The sequence below is a fragment of the Cherax quadricarinatus genome, chromosome 13 (genome assembly GCF_038502225.1).
Source record: "Cherax quadricarinatus isolate ZL_2023a chromosome 13, ASM3850222v1, whole genome shotgun sequence".
Classification (NCBI taxonomy): domain Eukaryota; kingdom Metazoa; phylum Arthropoda; class Malacostraca; order Decapoda; family Parastacidae; genus Cherax; species Cherax quadricarinatus.
This window is the reverse complement of record NC_091304.1, coordinates 26,769,270-26,788,323: the sequence shown is the minus strand read 5'-3', so window position 1 is coordinate 26,788,323 and position 19,054 is coordinate 26,769,270. Positions and strand designations below refer to the sequence as shown.

Here is a 19,054-nt window from a genome sequence, read left to right as displayed (position 1 = left end):
CTATTTATATTTTTTATGTCATATTAGACGAATTGTGATAGATAAATAAGCCATAGAGTGATATTAGTGTCATACTGAAGTATTTTGTTCTGCCTCCAGAGAGCAGGAATTCTGCTGTAACGAATAAATGGCACTTCAATTAATTTAAATGAGGAAAATTTATTTGATATACACGCAAATTAACCCCTTGACTGTCACAACCCCAAATCCTGAGGTGACTCCTGGTGTCGCCAAAAAAAGATGATTTCTCTTATGGAATGACAGAGAATCTTTTCCAAATTGAAATGACACCAAAAGAATGAAATTTGATGGAAAATTGATGGAATTATGCTCTCGTGAAGTTAGCAACCTCGGCAATACTTATGAATTGGCGATTTTGCCCACTTTGAGCCCTATTTTCGGCTAATTCCATTATTCCAGTCGACCAAACTCATAGCTATTTCTTTAGAATTCCATTTTTTCTATCGATTGAGTACAAGAAACTGCCCATTTACCGATTTCAACTACCCAATAACGTGGTCAGAAATTTGCAATTTGGTCAATTTCATGAAAATTAAAAAAATATGACAATTTCAAAATAGGGTCCAGAATGAACAATGCAGACATTTCTGGCTCTAAAATAACATTTTCTATGTTCATCAGTCACATCTCCAGGCCCCTCTGATATTACTCTTGCTTTCTATTCTGAATTTTTATTCAAACAAAAAATAAAAGATTTACTGTTATGCAGACTACTGCAATATTGTAATAATTGTATAAATAATGTCAACCCATTCATGACTGCATATTAGAATGGCTACTTGGACATTTATTGGAAAATGACATCATTTGTTAACTTTTGAACATCGGCAAAAATCAAACATTTCCCCTACTTTGAGCTCCATTTCAAGGTTCTTTTCATAGTAAAACCAATCAGAAACACTTCTATTTCTATAATATGTTTTCCATTCTATCAAATGAGATCAAGAAAACGAGAATACAACCATAAATACTATACGAAAATAGACCACAAAGTCGGCATTTTAATTAAAAAAAAAAGGTCGGATTTTTTTTTTCTAATTATGCACTGCGTGCTCCAGGATTTTTTTTATATGGTGCACACTGACCACACAGACCCATTCTCTCACATGTGGGCCTACCAGCTTTCTCCTGCTTCATTTGAAGCCGCTAGAATTTATGAGTACGTATATTATTTTTTATTTTTTTTTTATTATCTCACTGGCTGATTCCCACCAAGGCAGGGTGGCCCGAAAAAGAAAAACTTTCACCATCATTCACTCCATCACTGTCTTGCCAGAAGGGTGCTTTCCACTACAGTTTTTAAACTGCAACATTAACACCCCTCCTTCGGAGTGCAGGCACTGTACTTCCCATCTCCAGGACTCAAGTCCTGCCTGCCAGTTTCCCTGAACCCCTTCATAAATGTTACTTTGCTCACACTCCAACAGCACGTCAAGTATTAAAAACCATTTGTCTCCATTCACTCCTATCAAACATGCTCACGCATGCCTGCTGGAAGTCCAAGCCCCTTGCACACAAAACCTCCTTTCCCTCCTCCCTCCAACCTTTCCTAGGCCGACCCCTACCCCGCCTTCCTTCCACTACAGACTGATACACTCTTGAAGTCACTCTGTTTCGCTCCATTCTCTCTACATGTCTGAACCACCTCAACAACCCTTCCTCAGCCCTCTGGACAACAGTTTTGGTAATCCCGCACCTCCTCCTAACTTCCAAACTATGAATTCTCTGCATTATATTCACACCACACATTGCCCTCAGACATGACATCTCCACTGCCTCCAGCCTTCTCCTTGCTGCAACATTCATCACCCATGCTTCACACCCATATAAGAGCATTGGTAAAACTATACTCTCATACATTCCCCTCTTTGCCTCCAAGGACAAAGTTCTTTGTCTCCACAGACTCCTAAGTGCACCACTCACTCTTTTCCCCTCATCAATTCTATGATTCACCTCATCTTTCATAGACCCATCCGCTGACACGTCCACTCCCAAATATCTGAATACATTCACCTCCTCCATACTCTCTCCCTCCAATCTGATATCCAATCTTTTATCACCTAATCTTTTTGTTATCCTCATAACCTTACTCTTTCCTGTATTCACTTTTAATTTTCTTCTTTTGCACACCCTACCAAATTCATCCACCAATCTCTGCAACTTCTCTTCAGAATCTCCCAAGAGCACAGTGTCATCAGCAAAGAGCAACTGTGACAACTCCCACTTTATGTGTGATTCTTTATCTTTTAACTCCATGCCTCTTGCCAAGACCCTCGCATTTACTTCTCTTACAACCCCATCTATAAATATATTAAACAACCAAGGTGACATCACACATCCTTGTCTAAGGTCTACTTTTACTGGGAAATAATTTCCCTCTTTCCTACATACTCTAACTTGAGCCTCACTATCCTCGTAAAAACTCTTCACTGCTTTCAGTAACCTACCTCCTACACTATACACCTGCAACATCTGCCACACTGCTTCCCTATCCACCCTGTCATATGCCTTTTCCAAATCCATAAATGCCACAAAGACCTCCTTAGCCTTATCTAAATACTGTTCACTTATATGTTTCACTGTAAACACCTGGTCCACACACCCCTACCTTTCCTAAAGCCTCCTTGTTCATCTGCTATCCTATTCTCCGTCTTACTCTTAATTCTTTCAATAATAACTCTACCATACACTTTACCAGGTATACTCAACAGACTTATCCCCCTATAATTTTTGCACTCTCTTTTGTCCCCTTTGCCTTTATACAAAGGAACTATGCATGCTCTCTGCCAATCCCTAGGTACCTTACCCTCTTCCATACATTTATTAAATAACTGCACCAACCACTCCAAAACTATATCCCCACCTGCTTTTAACATTTCTATCTTTATCCCATCAATCCCGGCTGCCTTACCCCCTTTCATTTTACCTACTGTCTCACGAACTTCCCCCACACTCACAACTGGCTCTTCCTCACTCCTACAAGATGTTATTCCTCCTTGCCCTATACACGAAATCACAGCTTCCCTATCTTCATCAACATTTAACAATTCCTGTTAATATTCCCTCCATCTTCCCAATACCTCTAACTCTCCATTTAATAACTCTCCTCTCCTATTTTTAACTGACAAATCCATTTGTTCTCTAGGCTTCCTTAACTTGTTAATCTCACTCCAAAACTTTTTCTTATTTTCAACAAAATTTGTTGATAACATCTCACCCACTCTCTCATTTGCTCTCTTTTTACATTGCGTCACCACTCTCTTAACCTCTCTCTTTTTCTCCATATACTCTTCCCTCCTTGCATCACTTGTACTTTGTAAAAACTTTTCGTATGCTAACGTATATATACGTCAAAAACGGTGGCTCGTAAGACGTATATATACGACCGAAACAGTCAAAGGGTTAAGCTAGAAGGTAAGTCATGGAACGGATTAAACTCATAAGTCAAAGTTCCACTGTATCGTAATAAACAGAATAGAGAAAATCAGCTCTAATATACATCATTTAGGTATGGTCAGAGAGCTCGTTGTAAGTCCGAGTCGTCGGTAAACAAGTACGTACGTCACTAAGTGAGGAGAGGTTGTACACATTTTTTCTGGTGGTGTTGTACTAGAGAGAACGTGTTATAGTAATTATTGTCATACACGCCTTTACACTCGTACGGGGCTACCACATCTCACAATTATATCAATTTGTTTAAGTATGATTGTCTGTATCATGTTTATGTGATATACAGTATACTGTGTTTCTTATACAGTGGACCCTTGACCAACGATGGCATCGTCTAACGTTAAATCCGACTAGCGATACATTTTAACGCAAAAATTTTGCCTCGACTAGCGCTAAAAAACTCGACCAACACGATTCGTTCCGTTCGAGATGCGTCCACTTGTGGCCAGTGTTTACAAGCCAGCCAGCCACCGCGGTCCCATCCAAACATACAATCGGAACATTTCATATTATCACAGCATTTTTAGTGATTGCACCTGCAAAATAAGTCACCATGGGCCCCAAGAAAGCTTCTAGTGCCAACCCTACAGCAAAAAGGGTGAGAATTACTATGGATATGAAGAAAGAGATCATTGCTAAGTATGAAAGTGGAGTGCGTGTCTCCGAGCTGGCCAGGTTGTACACAAAACCCCAATCAACTATCGCTACTATTGTGGCCAAGAAAACAGCAATCAAGGAAGTTGTTCTTGTCAAAGGTGCAACTATGTTTTCGAAACTGAGATCGCAAGTGATAGAAGATGTTGAGAGACTGTTATTGGTGTGGATAAACAAAAAGCAGATAGCAGGAGATAGCATCTCTCAAACGATCATATGTGAAAAGGCTAGGAAGTTGCATGACGATTTAATTAGAAAAATGCCTGCAACTAGTGGTGATGTGAGTGAATTTATGGCCAGCAAAGGTTGGTTTGAGAGATTTAAGAATCGTAGTGGCATACATAGTGTGATAAGGCATGGTGAGGTTGCCAGTTCGGACCAAAAAGCAGCTGAAAAATATGTGCAGGAATTCAAGGAGTACATAGATAGTGAAGAATTGAAAACTGAACAAGTGTTTAATTGTGACACTGACAATGTTTTGAAACACTTTAAGAATGTCATAAAGGAATGGGAGGTACAGGCCTCTATGGACAGATATGTTGTGCGACAGAGGCCCAGTGACTCTCAAGCTGGTCCTAGTGGCATTAAAAGAAGAAGGGAAGTAACCCCAGAAAAGGACTTGACACCTCAAGTCCTAATGGAAGGGGATTCCCCTTCCACACTCTCCCCTCCTCCCATCCCATCAATCATCACCAGATCTTCAATAAAGGTAAGTGTCATATAATTGTACATGTCTTCTTCAGTTTGTGTGTATTAAAATTAATATTTCATGTGGTAAAATTTTTTTTTCAATACTTTTGGGTGTCTTGCATGGATTAATTTGATTTCCATTATTTCTTCTGGGGAAAATTAACTCGACTAACGATAATTTCGATTAACAATGAGCTCTCAGGAACGGATTAATATCGTTGGTCGAGGGTCCACTGTATAATTATTGAAAAAATGTCATAGATTAATGAAAATGTCTATAACAACATAATATATGATATTGAAAGTGCCCCAGTGATTATTATTATATGTACTTATTATGTTATTGCATCTTCAAGTAGTGATTTTAACGTACATGCATGCTAGCACAGTGCGTAAGTTTATTTAGGTACAGGTACACTTAAGTACAATTATCAGTAGAATCTCAGTCATTGACATACCGTATTCACTGAGTTTATCATTTCTAATGCTGCACTTAAAAGTAAGAACTTTACGATTCCTTTTTTTTCACAACTACCTTTAGATGTCATTATAACATAAAAAGAGTATATATAAAATACACAATAACTTTAAAACAAGAGGGACACGGAGGATGTAAATGAGAGGGATGCCGATGATGTAAACAAACAGAGTGGTGTTTGGATGCCATAATAGCAAATCAGGAGCCTTATAAATGAATTTTTAGGTATAAATTGAAATAGGTAGTAGGTTGGTAGACAGCAACCACCCAGGGGGGTACTACCATCCTGCCAAGTGAGTGTGAAACAAAAGCCTGTAATTGTTTTACATGATGGTAGGACTGCTGGTGTCTTTTGTCTGTTTCACAAATATGCAAGATTACAGGTATGTCTTGCTACTTCTACTTACACTTAGGTCACACTACACATACATGTACATGTTTATTTATACACACTCATCTGAGTTTTCTTTGATTATATTTTAATAGTTCTTGGTCTTATTACTTTTCCTTTTATATCTATGGGGAAGTGGAATAAGAATCTTTCCTCTGTAAGCCATGCGTGTTGTAAAAGTCAGCTAAAATGCCAGGAACAATGGGCCAGTAACCCCTTTTCCTGTAATAATTACTAAAAAGAATAAGAAGAAAATTGTCAAAGTGGGAAGTCTGAATGTGCGTGGATATTGTGCAAATGATAAGAAAGAGATGATTGTGGATGTTATGAATGAGAAACTGGAAGTCCTGGCTTTAAGTGAAACAAAGCTGAAGGGGGTGGGAGAGTTTCAGTGGAGAGGAATAAATGGGATTAGGTCAGGGGTTTCAAACAGAGTTAGAGCTAAAGAAGGAGTAGCAATAATGTTGAAGGATAAGTTATGGCAGGAAAAGAGGGACTACAAATGTATTAATTCAAGGATTATGTGGAGTAAAACAAAGGTTGGATGTGAAAAATGGGTTACAGTAAGTGTATATGCACCTGGAGAAGAGAGAAGTGTAGATGAGAGAGAGAGATTTTGGGAAATGTTGAGTGAATGTGTGGGGAGTTTTGAACCAAGTGTGAGAGTAATGGTGGTTGGGGATTTCAATGCTAAAGTGGGCAAAAATGTTGTGGAGGGAGTAGTAGGTAAATTTGGGGTGCCAGGGGTAAATGTAAATGGGGAGCCTTTAATTGAGCTATGTGTAGAAAGAGGTTTGGTTATAAGTAATACATATTTTATGAAGAAGAGGATAAATAAATATACAAGGTGTGACATAGCACGTAATGAAAGTAGTTTGTTAGATTATGTATTGGTGGATAAAAGGTTGATGTGTAGGCTCCAGGATGTACACGTTTATAGAGGGGCAACTGATATATCGGATCATTATTTAGCTGTAGCTACAGTTAGAGTAAGAGGTAGATGGGAAAAGAGGAAAATGGCAACAACAAGCAAGAGGGAGGTGAAAGTGTATAAACTAAGGGAGGAGGAAGTTCAGGTGAGATATAAGCAACTATTGGCAGAAAGGTGAGCTGGTGCAAGTATGAGTAGTGGGGGAGTTGAAGAGGGTTGGAATAGTTTTAAAAATGCAGTATTAGAATGTGGGGCAGAAGTTTGTGGTTATAGGAGAGTGGGTGCAGGAGGAATGAGGAGTGATTGGTGGAATGATGAAGTAAAGGGTGTGATAAAAGAGAGAAAGTTAGCTTATGAGAGGTTTTTACAAAGCAGAAGTGTTATAAGAAGAGTAGAGTATATGGAGAGTAAAAGAAAGGTGAAGAGAGTGGTGAGAGAGTGCAAAAGGAGAGCAGATGATAGAGTGGGAGAGGCACTATCAAGAAATTTTAATGAAAATAAAAAATTTTGGAGTGAGTTAAACAAGTTAAGAAAGCCTAGAGAATGAATGGATTTGTCAGTTAAAAACAGAGTAGGGGAGTTAGTAGATGGGGAGATGGAGGTTTTGGGTAGATGGTGAGAATATTTTGAGGAACTTTTAAATGTTGACGAAGAAAGGGAAGCGGTAATTTCATGCACTGGCCAGGGAGGTATACCATCTTTTAGGAGTGAAGAAGAACAGGATGTGAGTGTGGGGGAGGTGCATGAGGCATTACGTAGAATGAAAGGGGGTAAAGCAGCTGGAACTGATGGGATCATGACAGAAATGCTAAAAACAGGGGGGGATATAGTGTTGGAGTGGTTGGTATTTTTGTTTAATAAATATATGAAAGAGGGGAAGGTATCTAGGGATTGGCGGAGAGCATGTATAGTCCCTTTATACAAAAGGAAGGGGGACAAAAAATATTGTAAAAATTATAAAGGAATAAGTTTACTGAGTGTACCAGGAAAAGTGTACAGTAGGGTTATAATTGAAAGAATTAGAGGTAAGACAGAATGTAGGATTGCGGATGAGCAAGGAGGTTTCAGAGTGAGTAGGAGATGTGTAGATGAAGTGTTTACATTGAGGCATATATGTGAACAGTATTTAGATAAAGGCAGGGAAGTTTTTATTGCATTTATGGATTTAGACAAGTCATATGATAGAGTGGATAGAGGAGCAATGTGGCAGATGTTGCAAGTATATGGAATAGGTGGTAAGTTACTAAATGCTGTAAAGAGTTTTTATGAGGATAGTGAGGCTCAGGTTAGGGTGTGTAGAGGAGAGGGAGACTACTTCCCAGTAAAAGTAGGTCTTAGACAGGGATGTGTAATGTCACCATGGTTGTTTAATATATTTATAGATGGGGTTGTAAAAGAAGTAAATGCTAGGGTGTTCGCGAAAGGGGTGGGATTAAATTATGGGGAATCAAATACAAAATGGGAATTGACACAGTTGCTTTTTTCTGATGATACTGTGCTTATGGGAGATTCTAAAGAAAAATTGCAAAGGTTAGTGGATGAGTTTGGGAGTGTGTGTAAAGGTAGAAAGTTGAAACTGAACATAGAAAAGAGTAAGGTGATGAGGGTATCAAATGATTTAGATAAAGAAAAATTGGATATCAAATTGGGGAGGAGGAGTATGGAAGAAGTGAATGTTTTCAGATACTTGGGAGTTGACGTGTCGGTGGATGGATTTATGAAGGATGAGGTTAATCATAGAATTGATTAGGGAAAAAAGGTGAGTGGTGCGTTGAGGTATATGTGGAGACAAAAAACGTTATCTATGGAGGCAAAGAAGGGAATGTATGAAAGTATAGTAGTACAACACTCTTATATGGGTGTGAAGCTTGGGTTGTGAATGCAGCAGCGAGGAGACGGTTGGAGGCAGTGGAGATGTCCTATCTAAGGGCAATGTGTGGTGTAAATATTATGCAGAAAATTCAGAGTGTGGAAAGTAGGAGAAGGTGTGGAGTTAATAAAACTATTAGTCAGAGGGCTGAAGAGGGGTTGTTGAGGTGGTTTGGTCATTTAGAGAGAATGGATCAAAGTAGAATGACATGGAGAGCGTATAAATCTGTAGGGGAAGGAAGGCGGGGTAGGGGTCGTCCTCGAAAAGGTTGGATGGAGGGGGTAAAGGAGGTTTTGTGGGCGAGGGGCTTGGACTTCCAGCAAGCGTGCGTGAGCATGTTAAATAGGAGTGAATGGAGACGAATGGTATTTGGGACCTGACGATCTGTTGGAGTGTGAGCAGGGTTATATTTAGTGAAGGGATTCAGGGAAACCGGTTATTTTTATATAGCCGGACTTGAGTCCTAAAAATGGGAAGTACAATGCCTGCACTCTAAAGGAGGGGTCTGGGATATTAGCAGTTTGGAGGGATATGTTTGTGTATCTTTATAGGTATATGCTTCTAAGCTGTTGTATTCTGAGCACCTCTGCAAAAACAGTGATTATGTGTGAGTGAGGTGAAAGTGTTGAATGATGATGAAATTATTTTCTTTTTGGGGATTTTCTTTCTTTTTTAGGTCACCCTGCCTTGATGAGAGATGGCTGACTTGTTAAAAAAAAAAAAAAAAAATTGAAATATCCATATTAGCAAAGTGCCGTAAAGTGGGGCCCTCCTGTAATCTTCAATGCTAAAGATCCTATGCAAAATAAGTAATAAAAATGAGTGTAAATCCCTGCAAGAAGACTTGGATAGATTAACAGAATGACATATGGGCAAGTAATTTAATGTATAGAAATGTCATGTAATGGCAAAGGAAAAGAGGGTGATAGTATACACTAGAGCTGGGTGTTGAAAGAACTAAAGCAAGATAACAACTCTTAGCTGTAAACTTTGTGGCATTAAAAAAAAATGGGAGAAAAACAAAAACAGTCCCCACAAGGACTTCCAATTCTGATAAAATATTGAAAGCACCAGACACAGAGAGAAAACTAGGCCCAATGACAGACAAAAGACTGGGAATGTCACAGTGTGGATGGTTATTTGATTTACGATGTTTGTGCACTTGACAAGACAACAAAGGGATGAAGAGTGGTGAATTTGTTTCCTTCTTTGGGTCACCTTACCTTGTTAACCACACTGGCTGTTTGCCACCTTGATGGCAGCCAATGTGGTTAGCAATATAAAAATCTTGGTAAACAAGCAAGAGATACACAACATTTAAGTCAGGAATTTAAAGCAACAGAGGGCTGAGGAGGGATATTGAGATGGACTGGACATGTAGAGAGGATGGAACTAAATAGAATGACTTCGAGAGTATAAAAATCTGTAGTGGAGGGAAGAGGAAGTAGGGGTCAGCCTAGGAAAGGTTGGAGGAAGGGGGTAAAGGAGGTCTTGTGTGTGAGGGGCTTGGACTTCCAGCAAGCGTGCGTGAGTGTGTTAGACAGGAGTGAATGGAGACAAATGGTTTTTAGGACTTGACGTGCTGTTGGAGTGTAAGCAAGGTAACATTTATGAAGGGATTCAGGGAAACCGGCAGGCTAGACTCGAGTCCTAAAGATGGGAAGTACAGTGTCTGCACTCTGAAGGAGGGGTGTTAATGTTACAGTTTTATAACTAGAGTGCAGGCATGCCTCTGGCAAGACAGTGGAGTGAATGATGATGAGTTTTTCTTTTTCGGGGCACCCTACCTTGGTGGGAAATGGCTGATGTGTTAATAAAAAAAATAATAAGATATAATCTAAAAAGGAAGCAAACAGATCAAGCTATGGACTTCTTACACTGTACCTAATGAGGTACACATAAAAAATAAGTGCAATATAATGTGGTATTTGCATTTTATTAACATTTAACAAAGGAATGAGACAGTGAGAAGTATAAGTGACTATTAACAGAAAGATGGAGCAGATAGAGTACAGGTAATGAGGTACTGGTGGAAGAGGTATAGGGTAGATTTGAGAATGCAGTGTTAATGCATGCAGCATAGGTTTGTGGTTACAGGATGGTGGGTGTAGGTATGAACAGTAATGACTAGTGAAATGATGACACTAAGAGGGTGGGACGGGAAAGGTTAACATGTGACAAGCTTTTACAATACAAAAACGAAATACAGAAGCCAGAATATACGGAGAGAAAAAGAGAAGTGGAATGAATGGTGAGGGGAGTGTAGCAAGACAGCTAATGAGGGAAAAGGTGAATCTTTATCAGCAAATTTTGCAGAGAATAATTAACAGTTTTCGAGAATGATTAATAAATTGAGAAAGTCTGAAGAGCAAATGGATTTGTCAATTAGGAACAAAAGAGAAATGCTAGATGGGGAAGGAAAGGTACTGAAAAGATGGACAAAATATTCTGAGAAGTTGCTAAATGCTGCAGATGAAAGGGAGGTGATATTGTGCATTGGGCAGGTAGGAATAGTATCTGGTAGGAGAAAAGAAGAATCAGAGATGAATGTGAGGAGTGTGTGTGAAGCAGTGGGTACAATGAAAGGGGGGAAAGCAACTGGGACAGATAGGATTTTGACTAAGATTTTAAAAGCAAGTGATATACCATACTATAATGTAGAATTCATTGATATATTTGTTCTATATATGGTACCCTGCTTTGCTGGGATACAGCCAGTTTATTGAAAGAAAAAGATATGAATGAAAGAAGGGAAGATCCATAGGGACTGGTAAAGTCTGCATTAGTTCCTCTGTATAAGGAAAAAAAAGAACAAGATAAATTGCAAGAATTATAAAGGAATAAGCCTGATGAGGATACCAGAAAAATGTACAGTGGGATTATTATTGAAAGAGTTAGGGATGAGACAAAGTAGGATTGCAGAGGAACAGGAAGAATTTAGGAAGGCCAGGGGATGTGTAGACCAATTGTTTACATTAAAGCATACAAGTGAACAGTACTTAGATAAGGGTAAGGAACTGTTTATGTCATTCATGGATTTAAAAGAGACATGATAGGGTGGGTAGGATAATAATGTTATATATGTTGCAAATGTATGGAAAAGATAATACCATAGGTTACTAAAAGTAGTAAAGAGGAGAGAATGAGACTCAGGTTAGGGAATGCAGGAGAGAATGAGACTCAGGTTAGGGAATGCAGGAGAGAATGAGACTCAGGTTAGGGAATGCAGGAGAGAATGAGACTCAGGTTAGGGAATGCAGGAGAGAATGAGACTAAGGTTAGGGAATGCAGGAGAGAATGAGACTAAGGTTAGGGAATGCAGGAGAGAATGAGACTCAGGTTAGGGAATGCAGGAGAGAATAAGACTATTTTCCAGCAAAAGTAGACCTTAGATGGAGATGTATGATATCACCAAGAATGTTTAGCATATTTACAGATGTACTGTTCAAGAAGTGACTGCAAGTGTGTTGGGGTGAAGTGTTTGTGATTCTAAGATAATGAATCCGAAATGATGAGAGAGTTGTCACAGCTGCTTTCAGCCAATGACAGTTGTTTTGGGAGATTTCAAAGAGAAGTTGTAAACAGTGGGTGGACAAGCTTGGGAGGGTGTGTAAAAGAAGGAAGTTAAGAGTGAACATAGAAAAAGAGCAGGGTGATGAGAGTAAGAAAATGTTCATGCAATGAAAAATTGGATATCAGATTGGAGGGAAGGAGTATGGAAAAAATGAATGTATTTAGATATTTCTGAGTAGATATACTGGCAGTTAAGTCTTTGAGGGACATGTTGAACCATGGAATAATACAAGTGGAGTGTTGAGGCATTTGTGGGGGGGGGGGAGGTAAAAAGTGGAATGTACCAAAGTATAGCACTACTGATGTCTACAGAATTCTGCCAAGACAGGTAGAAAATGTCTGATGGTGAATGTTTCCCTTTTTAGCATCATTATATCTTGGTGGGAGATAGAAATGTAGTAAGAAAAACACACAAACAAACAAACAAAGAAACACACACACACACACACACACACACACACACACACACACACACACACACACACACACACGAGGAGAGTTGTGGAGCACCTAGAAAGATACAAGCTTATAAACGACAACCAGCACAGGATTTTCTTTCCCTGAAAGAAAATCCTGTGTCACAAACCTACTGGAGTTTTATGACAAGGTAACAGAAGTAAGACACGAGAGAGAGGGGTGGATAGACTGCATTTTCTTGGACTGCAAGAAGGCCTTCGACATAGTTCCTCATGAGAGAGTAATGCAAAAGCTAGAGGATCAGGCACACATAACAGTAAAGGCACTGCAATGGATCAGAGAATATCTGACAGGGAGGCAACAATGAGTCATGGTACATGACGAGGTGTCAGAGTGGGCACCTGTGACGAGCGGGGTTCCATAGGGGCCAGTCCTAGGACCTCTGTTTTTGGAATATGTGAATGACATAACAGAAGGGATACTCAGAAGTGTCCCTGTTTGCAGATGATGTGAAGTTAATGAGAAGAATTAAATCAGTCAAGGATCAGGCAGGACTACAAAAAGACTTTAACAGGAAACAAGCCTGGTCCAACAACTGGCTCCTTGAATTTAACCCCGCCAAATGCAAAGTCATGAAGATCGGGGAAGGGCAAAGATGACCGCAGACAGAGTATAGTCTAGGTGGCTAAAGATTGCAAACCTCACTCAAGGAAAAAGATCTTGGGGTGACTATAATACCGAGCACATCTCCTGAGGCACACATCAATCAGATAACTGCTGCAGCATACAGGCATCTGGCAAACCTAAGAATAGCGTTCTGATACCTCACTAAGGAATCGTTCAAGACACTGTACACCATATACATCAGGCCCATATTGGAGCATGCAGCACCAGTTTGGAATCCACACCTCGTCCAGCACATCAAGAAATTAGAGAAAGTGCAAAGGTTTGCAACAAGACTAGTCCCAGAGATAAGGGAATTGACCTATGAAGAAAGGTAAAGGGAAATTGGCCTGACGACACTGGAGGACAGGAGGGTCAGGGGGTACATGATAACGACATATAAAATACTGTGAGGAATTGACAAGGTGGACAAAGACAGGATGTTCCAGAGATGGAACTCAGAAACAAGGGGTCACAATTGGAAGTTGAAGACTCCTATGAGTCAAAAGGATGTTAGGAAGTATTTCTTCAGTCATAGAGTTGTCAGGAAGTGGAATACCCTAGAAAGCAATGTAGTGGAGGCAGGAACCATACGTAGTTTTAAGCTCATGGAGCAGGGAGAGAGAGGACCTAGTAGCAAACAGTGAAGAGGCAGGGCCAGGAGCTATGACTGAGCCACCCCTGCAACCACAAATAGGTGAGTACACACACACACACAAAAAAAAAAAAAAAATGTAAGATAGCCATTTAGTAGTCATTAACAGTGCATGTTAGGTGAGCTTGATGCTACGCCTGGCAGCTACCAGGGAATGGTAGAGAAAAAATGTCAGATGGAATAGTGAAATGTAGACCAGGTTTAGGACTGGAGTGAGTTACAGAAATAAGAATGACAATGAAAATTTATCCAACTTATAAACCAAAGAGAAAATCTCTTTTATACTTTCAGTAACTTATTTTTAATGACAGCATATAAGAAGGAATTTAAGAAGAGTAAGGGTGCAGAGAAGCTAATAATATATAAAATTATGAAATGCATGCAATTTTGCCAGATAAGGAGAGGTTTTGTCTTGTGTGTCTCACCATTTGCATACCCATCAGTATTTACAGGAGCCAGGACTTGACTCCCACAAACACCCAGCAGTGTTCACAGGAGCCAGAACACAACTCCCACAAACACCCATTAGTGTTTGTAGGAGCCAGGACTCAACTCCTACAAACACTCATCAATGTTCATTATCTATTTAAAAGCATCACTATATAAAAAAAAATCTGAATAACAGTGAAAAGTTATGTAAAAGATAAATACTTATTTAACCCCTTCTCCTGTATACATTACTAAATTTAAAAAGAGAAACTTTAGTTATTCTTTTTAGGTCACCCTGCCTTGGTGGGATATGGTCAATTTGTAAAGTAAAAGGACACAAGTGCAACTAATGTGACATTTTATTGTTGCAACATTTCGCTCTCCAGGAGCTTTGTCAAGCCATTACAAACATGGACACAGAGGGTATATATCTAGGCTTAGAGTGAGCAGCAGCAGCAGCAGCGGCAGCAGCGGCAGCAGCGGCAGCAGCGGCAGCAGTGGCAGCAGCGGCAGCAGCGGCAGCAGCGGCAGCAGCGGCAGCAGTGGCAGCAGCGGCAGCAGCGGCAGCAGCGGCAGCAGCAGCAGCAGCAGCAGCAGCAGCAGCAGCAGCAGTAGTAGCAGTAATGTAAGTTGTAGCAGTAGTAGTAATACAATTAATCTGCACATGAGTAAAAGGATATAAAAGCTATTACTTGAGTAGCATAAAAAAAAATAAGTTAGACAAATATTTCTTATTTTTTTTTATGCTACCCAAGTAATAGCTTTTATATCCTTTTATTCATGTGCAAATTAATTGTATTACTACTACTACGACAAGTACTACTACAACTACTACTACTACTACCACTAGTATTACACCTCTATCTAAGCCTATCTATACCCTCTGTGTCCATATATCATTTGTAACGGCTTGACAAAGCTCCTGGAGAGCGAAACGTTGCCACAATAAAATGTCACATTAGTTGCACTTGTGTCCTTTTACTTTACATGTTGTCAGTAATTCTACCAAAATATATACATATGGCCAATTTGTTGACAAAAAAAAAATACTTATTTCACAAAAAACAAAAATTCACTGAATTATATAACAGATTTTTAGCTAAGTGAACACAGCTGAAGTAATGTCATGCACCACTATTGGATCTAGACAATACTATTGACAGTAACATCTGTCTTATACTTAGATAAGTCACACACATTCATGTGTATGGCCACCACCTCCAAGCTGACATCTCAATGCACTCTCCTGTGAAAAATAAAAGTCACAATACTGCAGCTGGAATAATTCACAACTAACAAATTTGAAAACTTGGAAAACTGAAACTGCCCTGTAGACAAAATTTCATCCAGTCCTGCACCATTTATCAACTTAAATATGATAATGATCCAAGATGGACTGAAACATTGTTTAGCTAAAATTACCAATTTGTGGATGAGTTGGGAAGCCTTCTGTGAAAGCTGTGTGAACACAGAGGTGTTCATTCTTGAGAGATACACACAAGCATAAAACTTACTCATCAGGGCCTGTAAAGCGTCGCCGCAATAGAATATCCAAGGCTTCAGGATGTGTGTCCATCAGGTGTTGATAGGTTTCATCAAGAAGCTCAGCTGACACCTGCATTAGAAAATATTTATTTGCAATGTTTAGATTTTCACACAGCATCTATAGTAAGAGGTAAACATATTAAATAAAAGTTATATTAAAGGTTTTGTAACTATAAAATGTATACAATAACTGCAGTATACAATACTTTGCATTATAATTAATGCACACTTCTGTTTCACTGCATCTTTCTATATAACCTATACAGAAGAGTCGATACCTGTTGAATCTCGCCCCCTCTGAGAGCTACCCTTCCTCAATGAGCTGATTTTATCTACAATCTTTAGACAATTCAGCTACCATAAACCAAAGAGTTCCACAGGCAGGTTTAGCAATTACATATCTAGCAAAGTTGTCACCTGCTTGTATTCTAACAAGAACTTATGATGACCTAAACATATACATGAAGTATGTGTACTGTATGTTTTTTTTTTAGCAAGTTGGCCGTCTCTCACCGAGGCAGGGTGACCCAAAAAAAAGAAGAAAATCCCCAAAAAGAAAATACTTTCATCATCATTCAACACTTTCACCTCACTCATACATAATCAGTTTTTGTAGAGGTGCCCAGAACACAACAGTTTAGAAGCATATACGTATAAAGATATACAACATATCCCTCCAAACTGCCAATACTGTATGTATAAACTCTAAAATTAGATTGTAATTCACACACTTAAATATAAATTTCCTATGTAGTAGGTTGGTAGACAACAACCGCCCAGGGAGGTACTACCGTCCTGCCAAGTGAGTGTAAAACGTAAGCCCGTAACTGTTGTACATGATGGTAGGATTCCTGGTGTCTTTTTTCTGTCTCATAAACATGCAAGATTTCAGGTATGTCTTGTTACTTCTGCTTACACCTAGGTCACACTACACATCCATGTACAACCATAAGCATATATATATACACACCGCTCTGGGTTTTCTTCTATTTTCTTACTAATTCTTGTTCTTATTTCCTCTTATCTCCATGGGAAAGTGGAACAGAATTCTTCCTTCGTAAGCCATGCGTGTCATAAGAGTCGACTAAAATGCTGGGAGCAAGAGGCTAGTAACCCCTTCTCTTGCATACATTACTAAAGTTAAAAAAGAGAAACTTTTTTCTTTTTGGGCCACTCTGCCTCAGTGGGAAATGGCCGATTTATTGAAAGAAGAAGAAAAAACTATAAATTTAAATGTTCTCTCTTATCATCTTATCATAGTTATCATATTCATGTCTTGATGTGTGAGTGCTTATGAATTTCAGGAAAGAACAGGCGGCACTGAAGAATGATAAAATCCCAGTTTATTACTATTGTAATGTAACCTAGTACAGCAATGCTAAAATTGCAGATAGACAGGATACTGACCTCAAAGAGCTCTTTGTTGTGATCAATCATAGTCCTGACAACATTGATGACTTCTATTCGCTCTTCAGCATGTATGGCCATCTCTGTGGTGGACATGGACTCTGTGCCAGGTTTAACAGCGTGAAGTATGTTTGGGGCAAAGAGGGTGGCCAAATTACTACTGTCCATTTTGTTCCCTTGTATAATTTCTCCTGTAAAAGTATCAGGCTCTGTTAGTAATCATATAAGAAAATATGATGGTTATTAACACTGATGAATTACATTATTACTTGCAGTAGCACAGATGAACTTTAACTAGTGTTTTGCTATATCATACAACTAGAAGAGCATTGGATTTGTTCAGTGTACCTGAAACATGCAGTGTATGCTAGTATCCTGAATCAGTATGGTAGGATGATTGAAGAAGTGAATCAGGATGGTATGATGACTGGTGAAGTAAATCAGTATGGTATGATGACTGGTGAATTGAATTAGTATGGTATGATGATTGGTGAAGTGAATCAGTATGGTATGACGATTGGTGAGGTGAATTAGTATGGTATGATGATTGGTGAAGTGAATTAGTATGGGATGATGACTGGTGAAGTGAATCAGTATGGTATGATGACTGGTGAATTGAATTAGTATGGTATGATGATTGGTGAAGTGAATCAGTATGCTATGATGACTGGTGAAGTGAATTAGTATGGTATCATGTTTGGTGAAGTGAATCAGTACTGTTGGTCCCTACTTAATAAAGTCTTATTTAGTGAAAAGATGTTCAACTTGGTGCATTAATGGGCAACTTCGTTCACTAAGTGAAAGATTTGCTCAGTGAATGACTAACATTACTTGGCCAACCCAGGCTCAGATTCAGAAACTTAAAGTTATACATTTCCCAAGTTTAAAAAAATAGTGGAAACACAAGAGCACACCACCTAGGATATCTTATTGTGGAAATGTTTTCGATCCTGGGGCCTTGTTCACTCCAAACATACACGCCTAATGTATGTTTGGAGTGAGCAAGGTCCCAAGACTGAAATGTTTCAATAATAAGATATTCAAACTCTTTACTTTAAAGCTTTATAAGAAACATTTGTCTTGCCTAACATGCATGTCATATCAAACCATGTCTCTCCCTTAAAGACGTAAAATATAATACCTTCACTATTCATGTGTATGAATGCATGTGTATAATAATAATAAAAATATCAGTCAAATGGTATTACAGCAATATTTAATAATAAGAATTGCAGACACTTGGTACGTATATGTTGTAAAATGACTTGACAAGGGTATCATGCTGTGTATGACGACAGGTATGTACTTAGTCATAACATTTTAAACAAGAGTTCAGACATGCATAATGTAGATGTAATTATATTACAGGTTAAAACCACAATGATGGTTTGTATGCTACTGCAAAGAAAAGCATACATGTATGTATGTATTTATGTATGTAATATAAATAAATATATGTGTAATATATTTATTAAACAAACAAGTAAAAAAAAAAGCACACGCACACATGGACACAGACGAATGGCCAGACATATGCACACAAACACACACAGAGGAGCTGTGATTCGACCTCTTCAACCACAACTAGGTGAGTACACAGACAAAACATATAATTAACATGTAAATCTTGGTCTAAGACTTGGTACTGATAAAGTAGCTCCCAAAAGTATCTCACCGACTCATTAATCTACACTACGTATTTTTGACATCACTGACCAGTACTAGTCTGCTGGTCGGCTGCATTCTCAGCAACAGTCGCCAAGAAGTTTAGAAGAGAGTAAAGAGTATCACGGTTGGCTGCTGGCATGAGCTGTATTAAGTGCTGTAGCGCCTCGAACTGTAACTTGCGGTTCCGGATCTCTGTAAATTTAATATCCTAC

General features: G+C 38.9%; 1 protein-coding gene across 1 annotated transcript in view; it reads right to left on the bottom strand.

Annotated features, from left to right (window-relative positions):
- Window positions 1-19,054, bottom strand: part of RhoGAP102A (Rho GTPase activating protein at 102A) — a gene marked incomplete at its 5' end in the record, with an annotated part of 146,625 nt that overhangs the window by 51,771 nt on the left and 75,800 nt on the right. The window contains 3 exon segments of the mRNA XM_053776684.2: window positions 15,737-15,837; window positions 17,175-17,365; window positions 18,891-19,034. Of these exon segments, the coding sequence (XP_053632659.2) occupies window positions 15,737-15,837; window positions 17,175-17,365; window positions 18,891-19,034 (436 nt within the window).